This window comes from Salvelinus sp. IW2-2015, unplaced genomic scaffold (assembly GCF_002910315.2).
Source record: "Salvelinus sp. IW2-2015 unplaced genomic scaffold, ASM291031v2 Un_scaffold6874, whole genome shotgun sequence".
NCBI classification, from domain to species: domain Eukaryota; kingdom Metazoa; phylum Chordata; class Actinopteri; order Salmoniformes; family Salmonidae; genus Salvelinus; species Salvelinus sp. IW2-2015.
The window spans coordinates 1-17,474 of record NW_019948135.1 but is presented as its reverse complement, the minus strand read 5'-3'; the positions used below and the strand labels follow the sequence as shown (position 1 = coordinate 17,474).

Below are 17,474 nucleotides of genomic sequence, written 5' to 3'. Positions count from 1 at the left end.
GTGAGGATTGAGACGTTAGGGTGTAGCTGGCTGCTTCCTCTATGTGAGGATTGAGACGTTAGGGTGTAGCTGGCTGCTTCTCCTATGTGAGGATTGAGACGTTAGGGTGTAGCTGGCTGCTTCCTCTATCTGAGGATTGTGGCGTTAGGGTGTAGCTGGCTGCTTCCTGTATGTGAGGATTGTGACGTTAGGGTGTAGCTGGCTGCTTCCTCTATGTGAGGATTGTGACGTTAGGGTGTAGCTGGCTGCTTCCTCTATGTGAGGATTGTGACGTTAGGGTGTAGCTGGCTGCTCCTCTATGTGAGGATTGTGACTTTAGGGTGTAGCTGGCTGCTTCCTCTATGTGAAGATTGTGACGTTAGGGTGTAGCTGGCTGCTTCCTCTATGTGAGGATTGTGACGTTAGGGTGTAGCTGACTGCTTCCTCTATGTGAGGATTGTGACGTTAGGGTGTAGCTGGCTGCTTCCCTTATGTGAGGATTGAGACGTTAGGGTGTAGCTGGCTGCTTCCTCTATGTGAGGATTGTGACGTTAGGGTGTAGCTGGCTGCTTCCTCTATGTGAGGATTGTGAGTTAGGGTGTAGCTGGCTGCTTCCTCTATGTGAGGATTGTGACGTTAGGGTGTAGCTGGCTGCTTCCTCTATGTGAGGATTGTGACGTTAGGGTGTAGCTGGCTGCTTCCTCTATGTGAGGATTGAGACGTTAGGGTGTAGCTGGCTGCTTCCTCTATGTGAGGATTGTGATGTTAGGGTGTAGCTGGCTGCTTCCTCTATGTGAGGATTAAGACGTTAGGTGTAGCTGGCTGCTTCCTCTATGTGAGGATTGTGACGTTAGTGTGTAGCTGGCTGCTTCCTCTATGTGAGGATTGTGACGTTAGGGTGTAGCTGGCTGCTTCTCTATGTGAGGATTGTGACGTTAGTGTGTAGCTGGCTGCTTCCTCTATGTGAGGATTGTGACGTTAGTGTGTAGCTGGCTGCTTCCTCTATGTGACGATTGTGACGTAGGGTGTAGCTGGCTGCTTCCTGTATGTGAGGATTGTGACGTTAGGGTGTAGCTGGCAGAAACGGGCGATGTGATAGAGAGGGAGGAGGGAGGAGGGAGAGGAGAAACAGGAGATGTGATAGAGGGAGGAGGGAGAAACAGGAGATGTGATAGAGAGGAGGAGGGCGAAACAGGAGATGTGATAGAGGAGGGAGGGAGGGGAGACCCGCTGTTTCGCAGCCTGGACGTCATTCTGCCAGATGCAAATGGCCTTGAAATGTGAGACGTGGTTGGTTTCCCTCCTTCCTGTAATGGATAGTCCCATCTCCTCTGAGGTCTGTCTAAAGACATAGTGAGGGGGGAGAGAGACAGACAGCGAACAAGAGAGAGAGTGAGTGAGTGAGGGGGGAGGAGACAGACAGCGAACAAGAGAGAGAGTGAGTGAGTGAGGGGGGAGAGGACAGACAGCGAACAAGAGAGAGAGAGGTGAGTGAGTGGGAGAGAGACAGACAGCGAACAAAGAGGAGAGTGAGTGAGTGAGGGGGGAGAGAGACAGACAGCGAACAAGAGAGAGAAGAGAGAGTGAGTGAGGGGTGAGAGAGACAGACAGCGAACAAGAGAGAGGAGAAGAGAGTGAGTGAGGGGGGAGAGAGACAGACAGCAAACAAGAGAGAGGAGAGAGTGAGTGAGGGGGGAGAGAGACAGACAGCGAACAAGAGAGAGAAGAGAGAGTGAGTGAGGGGGGAGAGGACAGACAGCGAACAAGAGAGAGGAGTGAGTGGAGTGAGGGGGGAGAGAGACAGACAGCGAACAAAGAGAGAGAGAGAGAGTGAGTGAGGGGGAGAGAGACAGACAGCGAACAAGAGAGAGAGTGAGTGAGTGAGGGGGGAGAGAGACAGACAGCAAACAAGAGAGAGGAGAGAGAGTGAGTGAGGGGGAGAGAGCCAGACAGCGAACAAGAGAGAGGAGAGAGAGTGAGTGAGGGGGGAGAGAGACAGACAGCGAACAAGAGAGAGAGTGAGTGAGGGGGAGAGAGACAGACAGCGAACAAGAGAGATGAGAGAGCGAAGAAGAGAAAGAAGTGATTGATAATTTAGGAAGTTCAAACGCTCCTCTCTCCAGGTCAGTGAGATCTTGTTACCGGTGACGCATGCATTTGCACTTCCAATACATATGCACCGTTTACATAAGAGGCACACACACACTGCTCATTAGACCATGTCAGCTCTGATCTTCATGGACAGCTCACAGGTGTGTGTGTGTGGTTTCTCTACGCCCCCTGCCAACTGGTCAGCGCTAGTTTTATTAGCTCACATGGTGAGTTGTAAGGAGAGTTGATTCGGTTCATAAGAACACAAGAATGGACTCAAACCCGGTGTCTCCAGTGGGAGCACGCGTCTGCATTTCATGACATACTGGTCATTAATAAATAGCCTCTTGATGATGGTGATGACTCGTGCATTGAATCCACAGTGAGAGCCTGAGCAGAACATGAGTTAGCAGATGAAAACAGTGCCTGGTCTGGACATTGAAGCCAATACAGATATGAAGTACATAGACACTGGACACTTACCCCTGAGAGAGCTGGGATCATCCTGAACCTTTTCTGCCATTCCCAACTTCACCAACACCAGAACATATTCCAACACTGGCAGCAAGCATAGTCTGCATCTTCTGGTTCAATGCTGTATCTCAATCTCAAGTTCTCCTTCTGTCTCTGTACGGTCAATCCTTCAGTCTCTGGACAGAAGTTCTATAACAGAGAGCCGTTTCTCTAATGGGTAATCCCTGTAACAGAGAGATGTTTCTGTATTGGGTAATCCTCTATAATGAGAGCAGAGCCAGAGGAAGGAGTCTCCTCACTACAGACCAGCCCTCTCAGACCGGCGCTGACTCCTCAGACCACACACAAGCTCCTGTCACGGTCCCTGTGGTTACAGACACCTCTCTCTCTCTCCCCTGTCACGACACCTCTCCCTTCTCCCCCCTGTCACAGACACCTCTCCCTCTCTCCCCCTGTCACAGACACCTCTCTCTCTCTCCCCCTGGTCACAGACACCTCTCTCTCTCTCCCCGGTCACAGACACCTCTCCTCTCTCCCCGGTCACAGACACCTCTCTCTCTCTCCCGCGTCACAGACACCTCTCTCTCTCTCCCCGGTCACAGACACTCTCTCTCTCTCCCCGGTCACAGACACCTCTCTCCTCTCCGTCTGGTCACAGACACCTCTCTCTCTCTCCCCGGTCACGACACCTCTCTCCCTCTCCGTCTGGTCACAGACACCTCTCTCTCTCTCCCCGGTCACAGACACCTCTCTCTCTCCCCGGTCCAACAGACCTCTCTCCCTCCGTCTGGTCACAGACATCCTCTCTCTCTCTCCCCGGTCACAGACACCTCTCTCCTCTCCGTCTGGTTACAGACACCTCTCTCCTCTCCGTCTGGTCACGACACCTCTCCCTCTCCCCCGGTCACAGACACCTCTCTCTCTCTCCCCGGTCACAGACACCTCTCTCTCTCCCCCGGTCACAGACACCTCTCTCCCTCTCCGTCTGGTTACAGACACCTCTCTCTCTCTCTCTGGTCACAGACACCTCTCTCCTCTCCCCCCGGTCACAGACACCTCTCTCTCTCTCCCCGGTCACAGACACCTCTCCCTCTCCGTCTGGTACAGAACCCTCTCTCTCTCCCCCCGGTCACAGACACCTCTCTCTCTCTCCCGGTCACAGACACCTCTCTCTCTCTCCCGGTCACAGACACCTCTCTCTCTCTCCCCGGTCACAGACACCTCTCTCCCTATCCGTCTGGTCACAGACACCTCTCCCTCTTCCCCCGGTCACAGACACCTCTCTCTTTCTCCGTCTGGTCACAGACACCTCTCCCTCTCTCCCCGGTCAGACACCTCTCTTTTCTCCGTCTGGTCACAGACACCTCTCTCTCTCCCCGGTCACAGACACCTCTCTCTCTCTCCGGTCACAGACACCTCTCTCTCTCTCCCCGGTCACAGACACCTCTCTCCCTATCCGTCTGGTCACAGACACCTCTCCCTCTCTCCCCCGGTCACAGACACCTCTCTCTTTCTCCGTCTGGTCACAGACACACCTCTCTCTCTCTCCCCCCGGTCACAGACACCTCTCTCTCTCCCCAACTACACACAGCAAGGACACTCACTCAGTCACTTGAGACTGCCTCAAGGACTCTCAAGACTGTCTCTCTATTGGTCCAACTACAAGCAAGGACTCTCAAGACTGTCTCTCTATTGGTCCAACTACAAGCAAGGACTCTTCAAGACTGTCTCTCTTTCTTTTGCCTGTGTTGACTATCCCCTCTCTTCTCCCAGTTAGTCCAGACCTCTTAGATCTCATTATCTACTGTGTCAGCCTCTGCGTTGAAGGGCCTGCTTGTCACATCGAGCGAACATGGCCCCGCACTTAGTTCCTGTCTTCAGGGTTGAGAGGGCTGTCTGTCTGTCTCTCTGTCCCCACCTTGTCTCCCTGGCTCTGTCTGTCCCCGCCTTGTCTCTCTGTCCCCACCATGTCTCCCTGGCTCTGTCTGTCCCTGGCTCTGTCTGTCTGTCCCTACCTTTGCTGCCTGCTCTGTTCCGTCTGTCTCTGTCCCTGCCTTGTCTCCCTGGCTCTGTCTGTCTGTAAGTCTGTTCTGTCTGCCCTGCCTTGTCTCCCTGGGTCTGTCTGTCTCTCTGTCCATACCTTTGCTGCCTGGCTCTGTCCATCTGTCTCTGTCCCTGCCTTGTCTCCCTGGCTCTGTCTGTCTGTAAGTCTGTTCTGTCTGCCCCTGCCTTGTCTCCCTGGCTCTGTCTGTCTGTAAGTCTGTTCTGTCTGCCCCTGCCTTGTCTCCCTGGCTCTGTCTGTCTGTAAGTCTGTTCTGTCTGCCCCTGCCTTGGCTGTTAAATCCAATGCCACTGTATTTCCACAGAGTTCAGCTTATCTGGAGCAGCATGAACATGTGTTTTAAATGTGATCCAGACCTCAGCTACGCAGCATGGATACATGGGCCAGGGAGGGACGCTCCCACTCTCCACCCCACCCCTTTCCCATCCCAGCCAAAACTCACTTCCCACTGAGAACAGACTTCATCTCAACGTCTAATTACGAGGAAACAACATTGATTCAACCAGTGTGTGCCCAGGGGTTTGATTGTCTGCGGAGGGAGGGATGGAGGAGAAGAGAAACAGGCGATGTGATAGAGAGGGGGGAGGATGGAGGGAGAGGAGAAACAGGAGATGTGATAGAGAGGGAGGAGGGATGGAGGGAGAGGAGAAACAGGCGATGTGATAGAGAGAGGAGGGTTGGAGGGAGAGGAGAAAACGGAGATGTGATAGAGAGGGGGGAGGGATGGAGGAGGGAGAACAGGAGATGTGATAGAGAGGGAGGAGGGATGGAGGGAGAGGAGAAACAGGAATGTGATAGAGAGGGAGGAGGGATGGAGGGAGAGGAGAAACAGGAGATGTGATAGAGAGGGAGGAGGGAGAAACAGGAGTTGTGATAGAGAGGGAGGAGGGATGGAGGGAGAGGAGAAACAGGAGATTGATAGAGAGGGAGGAGGTTTGGATGAGGGAGGAGGGAGAAACAGGAGATGTGATAGAGGGAGAGGGGATGGAGGGAGAGGAAGAACAGGCGATGTGATAGAGAGGGAGGAGAGATGGAGGAGGAGAAACAGGAGATGTGATAGAGAGGGAGGAGGGCGAACAGAGAGATGTGATAGAGGAGGGAGGGAGAACCCGCTGTTTCCGCAGCCTGAGACGTCATTCTGCCAGATGCAAATGGCCTTGAATGTGAGACGTGGTTGGTTTCCCTCCTTCCTGTAATGGATACTTGCATCTCCTCTGAGGTCTGTCTGAAGACATAATGACTGGAACTAATCAGTGGTTCCATTAGATAGCTTCTGGAGACATCACGGCAGGATAGTTTTATTGAGGTTGAATTAAAAGTGCCTTTTCATCATTTACATTTCAGTTAAATGGCTTGGAGGCACAGTGACAAAACATCTATTTGAGCAACAAAAAATCTGTATAAAATGAGAACTTAATGATTTAAAAAGAGAAAAAATACACAATGAAACACACATCAAGCTGGTTCATTATTAAAATAGACTTTGGTCACATGATCATAACAAGACAAGACCTATAACATGATTAGAAGATGTCTTCTGATTCTTAGAAGGAATCCCTGATCTTAGACCTCCAAGCCTTAGCCCTCTCGAACCCATTGGTCCCTGTCCTGTAGTCTCTGACTGCCTGGTTGATCTCCTCCTCCGTGTTCATCACAAACGGACCTGGAGAGAAAGAGGAAAGTGTGGTGGGTCACATTACACAAGAACAATCCAATATTGTGGTAACTGACTGGAGTTCAGTAATGTAAAGAAAGGAATGTCTTACCATGTTGGACCACCGGTTCATTGATCGGCTGTCCCGCAATCAAGACAAAATGGGAGACCTCTGATGTCTGSAGAAAGGAATTTGAGTTGTAATGAATGTACAATTCCTGAAAACTGTGTTAGAGTCTGTAAGAAGCTCCGACAGCCTACCTGATTTTCTACTGCTATGCAGTCTCCATCATCAAACACTATGGTGTGATGTGGCTCCACTTTCTGCTGCTCTGCATCTGGGCCTGAAAGAGCAATGGAAAACAGAATAGAACTCTACAGAACTCTACAGAACTCTACAGAACTCTACTGAACTCTACAGAACTCTACAGTTTATTACCTCAAAAGAAATGGCAAACCAAACAACATTCATTTGAGGAATTTCTGTCAGATTTTAACCCGAGGGAAACACTGAAATCAAGAACCAAAGAAAATGTGCATTTCCTCTCCATCTGACATGGTTAAATCTGCTTCCTTCATCTGAATACTATAGTCAAAAGAAATGCTGAAACGCCAAACGCTTCAAGTTGTGGTGGATATATTTATCAGACACAGCTGTGCTTGATTTGCCTCACAGACTACACTCCGTCGATTCAGTGGCATCTCGGTTCAAACCCACCGTAATCTTAGTTCCAGCAAACGGTTCAACTTTATTCTGCTTTCAAAACATCTGTCTACAATTAAAAAAGGAGCTTTCCGTGACATCCTACGAAGCAACGATTCCATTTAATCATATCATAATGCTTGTTTCCTGTAGAAACAAATATCAACTATGTATGAAATGTAACAAAAGCCCTTTCTGAATGAGTGAGGAGTGTTAAATAACTCCTTCTCACGCTAGCTAACATCTATCATAATGGAAATAGCAAACTCCTCCTACTCAAAATATGTGCTTCCCATTGACAACAAAAGAAACGGTCATTTTTACACAGAAAAAGGACAGGCCTAACATGTCCTGTATAGACAAACACTGTAGGGACAGTTCAACTCTGTATAGCAGGGTGTCACAGGACTAGGGGACAGTTCAACTCTGTATAGCGGTGTCACAGGACTGTAGGGAACAGTTCAACTCTGATAGCAGGGTGTCACAGGACTGTAGAACAGTTCAACTCTGTATAGCAGGGTGTCACAGGACTGTAGGGACAGTTCAACTCTGATAGCAGGGTGTCACAGGACTGTAGGACAGTTCAACTCTGTATAGCAGGGTGTCACAGGACTGTAGGGGACAGTTCAACTCTGTATAGCAGGGTGTCACAGGACTGTAGGGGACAGTTCAACTCTGTATAGCAGGGTGTCACAGGACTGTAGGGAACAGTTCAACTCGTTGTATGCAGGGTGTCACAGGACTGTAGGGAAAGTTCAACTCTGTATAGCAGGGTGTCACAGGACTGTAGGGAATATTCAACTCTGTATAGCAGGGTGTCACAGGACTGTAGGGACAGTTCAACTCTGTATAGCAGGGTGTCACAGACTGTAGGACAGTTCACTCTGTATAGCAGGGTTCACAGCTTAGGACAGTTACTCTGTATAGCAGGGTGTCACAGGACTGTAGGGAACAGTTCAACTCTGTATAGCAGGGTGTCACAGGACTGTAGGGAACAGTTCAACTCTGTATAGCAGGGTGTCACAGGACTGTAGGGGACAGTTCAACTCTGTTATAGCAGGGTGTCACAGGACTGTAGGGAACAGTTCAACTCTGTAAAGCAGGTGTCACAGGACTGTAGGGAACAGTTCAACTCTGTATAGCAGGGTGTCACAGGACTGTAGGAACAGTTCAACTCTGTATAGCAGGGGTCACAGGACTGTAGGAATAGTTCAACTCTGTATAGCAGGGTGTCACAGGACTGTAGGTGAAACCATTGTTACAGGTATAGTACCATAAGACATGGCTTGCGTCCCATGGCACCCTATTCCCTAGGGCACTATAGAGAAAAGGTTGCCCTAGAACATGAACCACAACATGAAGGGTCCAGTGTGATTGTGTCTCGTTCCTAAACCATTCCTAGAGTTGCTATTGGCTTCAGATCACAAGGCTACATCCAACTATGACAACCCAGAGAGGACGGGAAGGAGGAAGGAACATCCCAGAGAGGACGTGGAGAGAGGAAGGGAACATCCCAGAGAGGACGGTGGAGAGGAGAAGGGAACATCCCAGAGAGGACGGTGGAGAGGAGGAAGGGAACATCCCAGAGAGGACGTGGAGAGGAGGAAGGAACATCCCGAGAGGACGGTGAGAGGGAAGGGAACATCCCAGAGAGGACGGTGAGAGGAGGAAGGGAACATCCCAGAGAGGACGGAGGAGAGGAGGAAGGGAACATCCCAGAGAGGACGGTGGAGAGGAGGAAGGGACATCCCAGAGAGGACGGTGGAGAGGAGGGGAACATCCCAGAGAGGACGGTGGAGAGGAGGAAGAACATCCAGAAGACGGTGGAGGAGGAAGGAACATCCCAGAGAGGACGGTGGAGAGAGAAGGGAACATCCCAGAGAGGACGGTGGAGAGGAGGAAGGGAACATCCCAGAGAGGACGGTGGAGAGGAGGAAGAACATCCCAGAGAGGACAGAGGAGAGGGAGGAAGGGAACATCCCAGAGAGGACAGGAGGAGAGGAGGAAGGAACATCCCAGAGAGACGGAGAGAGGAGGAAGGGAACATCCAGAGAGGACGGAGAGAGGAGAAGGAACATCCAGAGAGCAGACGGAGAGGAGGAAGGACATCCAGAGGAGAGGTGAGGAGGAAGGAACATCCCAGAGGACAGAGAGAGGAGGAAGGAACATCCCAGAGAGACGGGAAGGAGGAAGAACATCCAGAGAGGAGAGCGAGAGGAGGAGGACAATCCCAGAAGAGAGGGAGAGGAGAAGGAACATCCCAGAGAGGACGGTGGAGAGGAGGAAGGAACATCCCAGAGAGAAGGTGAGGAGAGGAGGAAGGAACATCCCAGAGAGGACGGAAGAGGAGGAAGGAACATCCCAGAGAGGACGGTGGAGAGGAAAGGAACATCCCAGAGGACGTGGAGAGGAGGAGGGAACATCCCAGAGAGAGACGGTGGAAGGAGGAAGGAACATCCCAGAGAGGACGGTGGAGAGGAGGAAGGAACATCCCAGAGAGCGAGAGAGGAGAAAGAGGAAGGGAACATCCCAGACAGGACGGAGGAGAGGAGGAAGGAACATCCCAGAGAGGTCAGAGGAGAGGGAGGAGGAAGGGAACATCCCAGAGATCAGAGGAGAGGAGAAGAGGAAGGACATCCCAGAGAGGAGGAGGAGAGGAGAAGAGGAAGGGAACATCCCAGACAGGACGGAGGAGAGGAGGAAGGAACATCCCAGAGAGGTCAGAGGAGAGGAGAAGAGGAAGGGAACATCCCAGAGAGGTCAGAGGAGAGAGAGGAGAAGGGAACATCCAGAGAGGTCAGAGGAGAGAGAAGAGAAGGCACATCCCAGAGAGGCGGAGGAGAGGAGAAGAGGAAGGAACATCCCAGAGAGGACGGAGGAGACGAGAGAGGAAGGGAACATCCCAGACAGGAGGAGGAGAGAGGAGGGAACATCCAGAGAGGTCAGAGGAGAGGAGAAGAGGAAGGGAACATCCCAGAGGAGGCGGAGAGGAGAATGGAAGGGAAAATAAATAAATAAATGCACCTGCTCTGTTTGATTGTCCCTCTCTCTGGACGAGACAGCAACAAGATGCAGAGTGTTCTGAACCACACCAAACACAACACTGTTCTGGATGACCGTCAACATGAGCGCCAGGGCAGTTAGGACCTCATGGAAAACTGTTCAACACAAACTAAATAGAGGAAACTCACCAACACAAACAGATCCTGCCAGTGTGTAGATAAACGAGGTCCATCCTAGCAGAGATGATAGAAAAACTGTTGTTTTGGGCTGGCATTGATAATGCATTTTGTCACCTCATTAACAAGTTAACTGCCACAGTATACACAACAATCATGACATTTATAAAGCATCCTATTCTAAATGATGTGACTTGGTGGGGGAGTCTGACCACTTGGTATACCAACGTCTTGCCATGTGAGCTGTGGGCCATAACACTGAGATGGTCTACTATCTAATCCACCATAGAGCCCTGTAGTACGATGACGCGGGAGCCATCCATTCAACACACCAACACTGCCTGTGTGTACACACACACACACACACACACACACACACACACACACACACACACACACACACACACACAAAACTTAACGTCTTACGTTAAGTTGTATAGTTTACGTTATTTTTTTTTGTATAGTTGTATAGTGTGACCATTCAACACAGCACCACTGACTCCATAGCAACCACACAGCACCACTTACTCCATAGCAACCCCACAGCACCACTGACTCCATAGCAACTCCACAGCACCACTGACTCCATAGCAACCCCACAGCACCACTGACTCCATAGCAACCCCACAGCACCACTGACTCCATAGCAACCACACAACACCACTGACTCCATAGCAACCACACAGAACCAGACTCCATAGAGAACAGGCAGGGTGACCATGGAAACCAAGCCAGTTGTATAAACTTTAGAAGACTCCCAACCCCTGGAGGACTTCTGTTTGGCACAGACAGTAGATAGCAAYTCTCTCCCACCACAAACCAACGTCAGGTGCAGTACAGTTCCCAGAATGAGAAAGCTTGKGTCATACAAACCACATAGCACTTAGCTCGGGTTTGAGTTGAAAGGTTCTGCTAACTTTACTGAAAAGRTCAACAGATTTGGTGCCAGATTGTGGATGAATGGAGCACACAGAACACTATAGCTACAGAAGGACAAGTTCTGGTCCATGGTGTTACATGCAGCTTGAGCCTTCTTCAAGGAGSACGTAACGCCCTGGACCAGAGCCACAGAAGGCCTACTCAGTAAAGATGGTTTAACCTGAAGGAACTGGTTGGACATGCTTGGCTCCTCCATCCAGCTTGAAGTCCAGATACATTGTTGGAGTCCTGGTGAAGATTTTTGACTGGACAAAAAAAAAGGACAAGACATTTATAGTATTTCTGAGTTTCATTGCCCCCCAGGCAGCACCCCACTCATCGAGTTCTCTCATGGGCATGGAGCGTTACGAAGAATAGTGTTTATTGCTGTATGTTATTTGTGTAAATTCTTTGTCTATATACTCTGTCTGCAAATTGTGAGACAAAATTCGTAGCAACCCATCCATTGGTGTTACCTTTCCCACTTCCTCTTTTAACACCTAGCACCCTGATCTGTTGGTGTTACCTTTTCCACTTCCTCTTTTTACACCTAGCACCCTGATCTGTTTGTTTACCTTTCCCACTTCCTCTTTTAACACCTAGCACCCTGATCCATTGGTGTTACCTTTCCCACTTCCTCTTTTAACACCTAGCACCCTGATCCGTTGGTGTTACCTTTCCCACTTCCTCTTTTTAACACCTAGCACCCTGGTCCGTTGGTGTACCTTTCCCACTTCCTCTTTTAACACCTAGCACCCTGATCCGTTGGTTTACCTTTCCCACTTCCTCTTTTAACACCTAGCACCCTGATCCATTGGTGTTACCTTTCCCACTTCCTCTTTTAACACCTAGCACCCTGATCCGTTTGGTTTACCTTTCCCACTTCCTCTTTAACACCTAGCACCCTGGTCCGTTGGTGTTACCTTTCCCACTTCCTCTTTTAACACCTAGCACCCTGATCCGTTGGTTTACCTTTCCCACTTCCTCTTTTAACACCTAGCACCCTGATCCATTGGTGTTACCTTTCCCACTTCCTCTTTTAACACCTAGCACCCTGATCCGTTGGTGTTACCTTTCCCACTTCCTCTTTTAACACCTAGCACCCTGATCCGTTGGTGTTACCTTTCCCACTTCTCTCTTTAAACACTAGCACCCTGATCCGTTGGTGTTACCTTTCCCACTTCCTCTTTTAACACCTAGCACCCTGGTCGTTGGTGTTACCTTTCCCACTTCCTCTTTTAACACCTAGCACCCTGTCGTCCGTTGGTGTTACCTTTCCCACTTCCTCTTTTAACACCTAGCACCCTGATCCATTGGTGTTACCTTTCCCACTTCCTCTTTTTACACCTAGCACCCTGATCCGTTGGTGTTACCTTTTTCACTTCCTCTTTTAACACCTAGCACCCTGATCCGTTGGTGTTACCTTTCCCACTTCCTCTTTTAACACCTAGCACCCTGATCCATTGGTGTTACCTTTCCCACTTCCTCTTTTAACACCTAGCACCCTGATCCATTGGTGTTACCTTTCCCACTTCCTCTTTTAACACCTAGCACCCTGATCTGTTGGTGTTACCTTTCCCACTTCCTCTTTTAATACCTAGCACCCTGATCCATTGGTGTTACCCTTCCCACAGCCTCTTTAAAAAGGGCAATTCCACAACTTTTCAACCTCATATTCATGTGATGTCTTCACATATGTAGACACTGGTATGGTGCTGGAGATAATAAACATGAGGTTGAAAGTGGAGGAGTTGCCCTTTATCACCCGCAGTCATAGGAAGAGTCATAGGAAGTCATAAGGATAGTCTGTGAAGAGGACACGGCACGCCAGCCCTACTGTGATGGAAGACCAGACCAGCCCTACTTGGAGAAGACCAGCCCTACTGTGATGGAAGACCAGACCAGCCCTACTGTGATGGGAGACCAGACCAGCCCTACTGTGAGAGAAGACCAGCCCTACTGTGATGGGACCAGACCAGCCCTACTGTGAGAGAAGACCAGCCCTACTGTGATGGAAGACCAGACCAGCCCTACTGTGATGAGACCAGACCAGCCCTACTGTGATGGAAGACCAGACCAGCCTACTGTGATGGAGGACCAGACCAGCCCTACTGTGATGGAAGACCAGACCAGCCCTACTGTGATGGGAGACCAGACCAGCCTACTGTGAGAGAAGCAGCCTCTGTGATGGGAGACCAGACCAGCCCTACTGTGAGGGAAGACCAGCCCTACTGTGATGGAAGACCAGACCAGCCCTACTGTGAGAGAAGACCAGCCCTACTGTGAGGGAGGACCAGACCAGCTGTACATACTGAATGTTTCATACTCTAGACTAGTCCAGGTTCCAGTCAACTCAATGGCAGTTATCTATCTGACCTGTATTACCCCTGTTGGAAGTCATTACTCTGTAACCCTGTCAGTCAGCGGCAGCCCAACCAGCTGTATAACCCGTTGGAAGTCATTACTCTGTAACCCTGTCAGTCAGCGGCAGCCAACCCAGCTGTATTAACCCCTGTTGGAAGTCATTACTCTGTAACCCTGTCAGTCAGCGGCAGCCCAAACCCAGCTGTATTAACCCTGTTGGAAGTCATTACTCTGTAACCTGTCAGTCAGCGGCAGCCCAAACCCAGCTGTATTAACCCCTGTTGGAAGTCATTACTCTGTAACCCTGTCAGTCAGCGGCAGCCCAAACCCAGCTGTATTAACCCCTTTGGAAGTCATTACTCTGTAACCCTGTCAGTCAGCGGCAGCCCAAACCCAGCTGTATTAACCCTGTTGGAAGTCATTACTCTGTAACCCTGTCAGTCAGCGGCAGCCCAAACCAGCTGTATTAACCCTGTTGGAAGTCATTACTCTGTAACCCTGTCAGTCAGCGGCAGCCCAAACCCAGCTGTATTAACCTCTGTTGGAAGTCATTACTCTGTAACCCTGTCAGTCAGCGGCAGCCCAAACCCAGCTGTATTAACCTGTTGGAAGTCATTACTCTGTAACCCTGTCAGTCAGCGGCAGCCCAAACCCAGCTGTATTAATCCCTGTTGGAAGTCATTACTCTGTAACCCTGTCAGTCAGCGCAGCCCAAACCCAGCTGTATTAACCCCTGTTGGAAGTCATTACTCTGTCTCGCTGTCTGTATCCTCTCCCATCCTAGAGTAACTCTACCCCACAGTAAATGGTCAGGGTTCATATCCTGTCTAAGCAGTTTAGGTGTTGATGTATTGTTACTTGTGTTACTATGAACGGACTGAACGCCCAGCTGGTGTTTGCATTTTAAGCTGTTGTTATAAAATCCTGTTGTTTAAATCAGGGTGTTAGCCAGTGTTACCTAGTGTTGATTTTTTCAGTGTAACATTTCTAGTGTTGATTAAGGTGTRAAAGTAGCTCTGTAAGTGTTAAACACTCATTGGTTTAGAAGAAACCCAGTGTTGGTGTTAATACCCAGTGTTGGTGTTAATACCCAGTGTTGGTGTTWATACCCAGTGTTGAACAAAAACCACGCCCGTCATTATCATATTTCCCAGCATGCTCTACCGCAGTTAGATTTTTTGAATTGTTTGTTTCAATATCTAATGTTTTGAATGTACATTTATTTATTAATTAAATATAAATAACATACATTTTTCTAAGCTAATCCAATCTGTTATATCGATTCACTGCACCCATTACTGAAATGGTTGATCCAGTTTAGATGCTTAAGGTATTCTCCTACCTTAGTCTTCCCATCCCGGCAGTCATTCTGAATCAGGTTGCAGGTGAATAAAAATTATAAATGTTGGATATCCCCACTCTGGCTGGATTCCAATAGGAATTAGACATCACTTTGCAAGCCAGCATAATGTGATTTGCAGGCCTACATTTTTCTTGTAAACCATGAGTTTCAGGCCACTGTATTATGGTAAAACTAAGCCCTCAAAAATAAGGCCTTATGAATGATGTGTTGTATTGTGTTAAATAATACAATTGTAATGATAACATAATCGCTTAGGATCTCACTTGGTGAAGGCCACAGGACAGAAAATGGATGAATGCAACAACCATAGCTGTGTTTGAATACCCATAATAACATACTGTAAACTACATACTTAATGAGTATATATACTACATAATATTAGTTCATTTTAGTATACTGTAAACAAACGGTATCCTTTCAGTTGAGTGTAGTAGCGCTTCGCCTGTCTACCGGAAGTTGATGCTGTTGCTATGTAACTTCTTGCTAGTCTGTTAGCATAGATAACAAATGAATAGCTAGACATCTTACGACTTCATTAACAATGTCCATTGAAAACGCACCAAGACTATACCACTTAGCTAAGCTAAGAATGACGTGAATAATCAAGTTAATAAATGTTGGGTAGGTAGTTAGATAGCATATAGTTAATATACTGGAAAGTTCAATGTATTAGTAGCCAACTAACATTAGGTAGCTAGCTAACATACCAGCGGTCCCAGCGATGCCCCGCCCCTTTCCCAGTTTAACACATTTTCATCTGTAAAATAACAAACCTTATAGACGTCATGAGAAACTCTGTCGGGCAGTTCTCCTCTCTGCCCTAGAGTAACCCCCTACCCAACGGGTCCCCGTCAAATTTACATCTGAAACATGACAAACCTTATAGACGTCATGAGAAACTCTGTCTGCCAGTCTCCTCTCCTGCCCTAGAGTAACCCCAAACCAACGGGTCCCGGTCAAATTTACATCTGAAACATGACAAAACCCACTTCCCCAGAAACACTGCTACTCATTTCCTGTCTCGTCTAACTCAGCAGACAGACACAGAGAAAATAAGGAGGAGAAGGGGGGGGGGGGGGAGGAAGGATACTCCTGAAGATGTAATTGCCTGCAAACGTCACATGATGAAGCTGAATGTCTTGTGGTTGGTTGGGATTTGGCGAGGCGTATCTAGGCCTGAGGCTTTCAACATCTCAAGTCATTGTATTGTATATAGGTTTTCAGGCTTGATATGGGCAAGATCCCAGCACATCATATCAACAGCCGACACTAAGTATTCATTCTGTATAATACAGTGACAAAGGAACAATGATGATGACAATGATGGCGATGATAAACTCCCCCCCCCCTTCTTTGTAGGGTGAGAAATATATGAATCTATTTTTAGTTGTTTAAGTGTTCTTATGTTTGTTATGACTTCCACATGACATCAACCAGTGTTTCCCCTATATGCGTTTAGCAGCGGCCGCAATGCCGTTGCTAATTCGTGGACGCCACCAAAAAAATATATAAAAATAAGAAATATTTTACCATCCCGTGGTGCACCGCTGCTAAGTGCATATAGGGGAAACACTGGTTGATGTCATGTGGAACTCAGAACAAACAGCCATAAGAACTTGTATAAACTTAAATAACTAAAACCAGTTAATTAGACATAGAAAAATATAATAGAGCAATAGATAATATACTTTTTTAAAAGATTACCTCTGAGAAACTAACAATCCCCAAAATAAAAATGAACAGTCAGGGAGAATCTAACATTTTTAAAATGTCATGGCACGGGGCCCCACATTGATTCTGTTATAATGTTTGAGTCATGCAGATAGCATAAGAACAAGACATAAGCCACGGCAAAATGTGTAGAATTGAAGGAATGTAGCTTTAAACTTCTCTCAGCCAATGGCACATGTTTTTGAATGGCATGAAATTAGCTTTAAAAAACAGTACAATGTTTCACTCTGCTCCACGGCAAAAATGTATAGAATTGCAGGAAATGTGCTTTAAAACAGAGCAGTTTGTCTCTGCGGCCAAGAAGAGGGCCTTTAAAACCGCACCATGGCCACACCCACTACCACCACCCGGTTATGGTTTAGTATGGTGCTGCTGACCTGTACACCCAGGGTTATGGTTAGTATGGTGCCTTGCCTGACCTGTACACCCAGGGTTATGGTTAGTATGGTTCGCTGACCTGTACACCAGGTATGGTTATGGTTAGTATGGTGCTCCTGACCTGTACACCCAGGGTTATGGTTATGTTGTATGGGTGCTCCTGACCTGTACACCCAGGGTTATGGTTAGTATGGTGCTGCCTGACCTGTGTACACCCAGGGTTATGGTTAGTATGGTTCTGCTCCTGACCTGTTACACCCAGGATTATGGGTTAGTATGGTGCCTCCTCACCTGTACCCCCAGGGCCTGTCCAGAGATGACGGCCACAGTGACCCCCTCCCTGCTGGGCTTGGGACCTGGCTGTCCTTCAGCTCCTGGTACTGGGGCTCCACCATCTTTGTCCTCCCTCCTCAGGTTGACCCACAGCTGCAGGCCCTGAACGGGCTCCTCAGACACAGGCATTCTTGCATGGACCACCCCTCGGCCTGCCGTCATCCACTTATGAAGAGACATGGACATAGACACACAAACGGACACAGAAACAACAACACAACACACACAATACAGAGAGGGGCAAG

At 48.7% G+C, this 17,474-nt stretch overlaps 1 protein-coding gene and 1 long non-coding RNA gene across 5 annotated transcripts; one reads left to right on the top strand and one right to left on the bottom strand.

The window, feature by feature from the left end:
- Window positions 1–5,888: 5,888 nt before the first annotated feature.
- Window positions 5,889–17,394, bottom strand: pir (pirin; the record flags this gene model as incomplete). Its single annotated transcript, XM_024145129.2, is given in 8 exon segments — window positions 5,889–6,269; window positions 6,373–6,439; window positions 6,522–6,604; window positions 10,155–10,199; window positions 11,242–11,326; window positions 17,188–17,252; window positions 17,255–17,294; window positions 17,296–17,394. Coding segments are annotated over 8 exon segments (603 nt in total), but the record flags the coding sequence as incomplete, so codon positions are not given.
- LOC139027026 (uncharacterized) lies at window positions 8,448–9,969 on the top strand. 4 transcript variants are annotated; one of them, XR_011479057.1, is made up of 4 exons: window positions 8,448–8,488; window positions 8,616–8,690; window positions 9,613–9,722; window positions 9,905–9,969. It is a non-coding gene; the product is annotated as an uncharacterized lncRNA (long non-coding RNA). The 4 variants fall into 4 exon arrangements; XR_011479058.1 differs by having other exon boundaries at window positions 8,488–8,556; window positions 8,650–8,690; XR_011479059.1 differs by lacking the exon at window positions 8,616–8,690.
- Window positions 17,395–17,474: the final 80 nt, after the last annotated feature.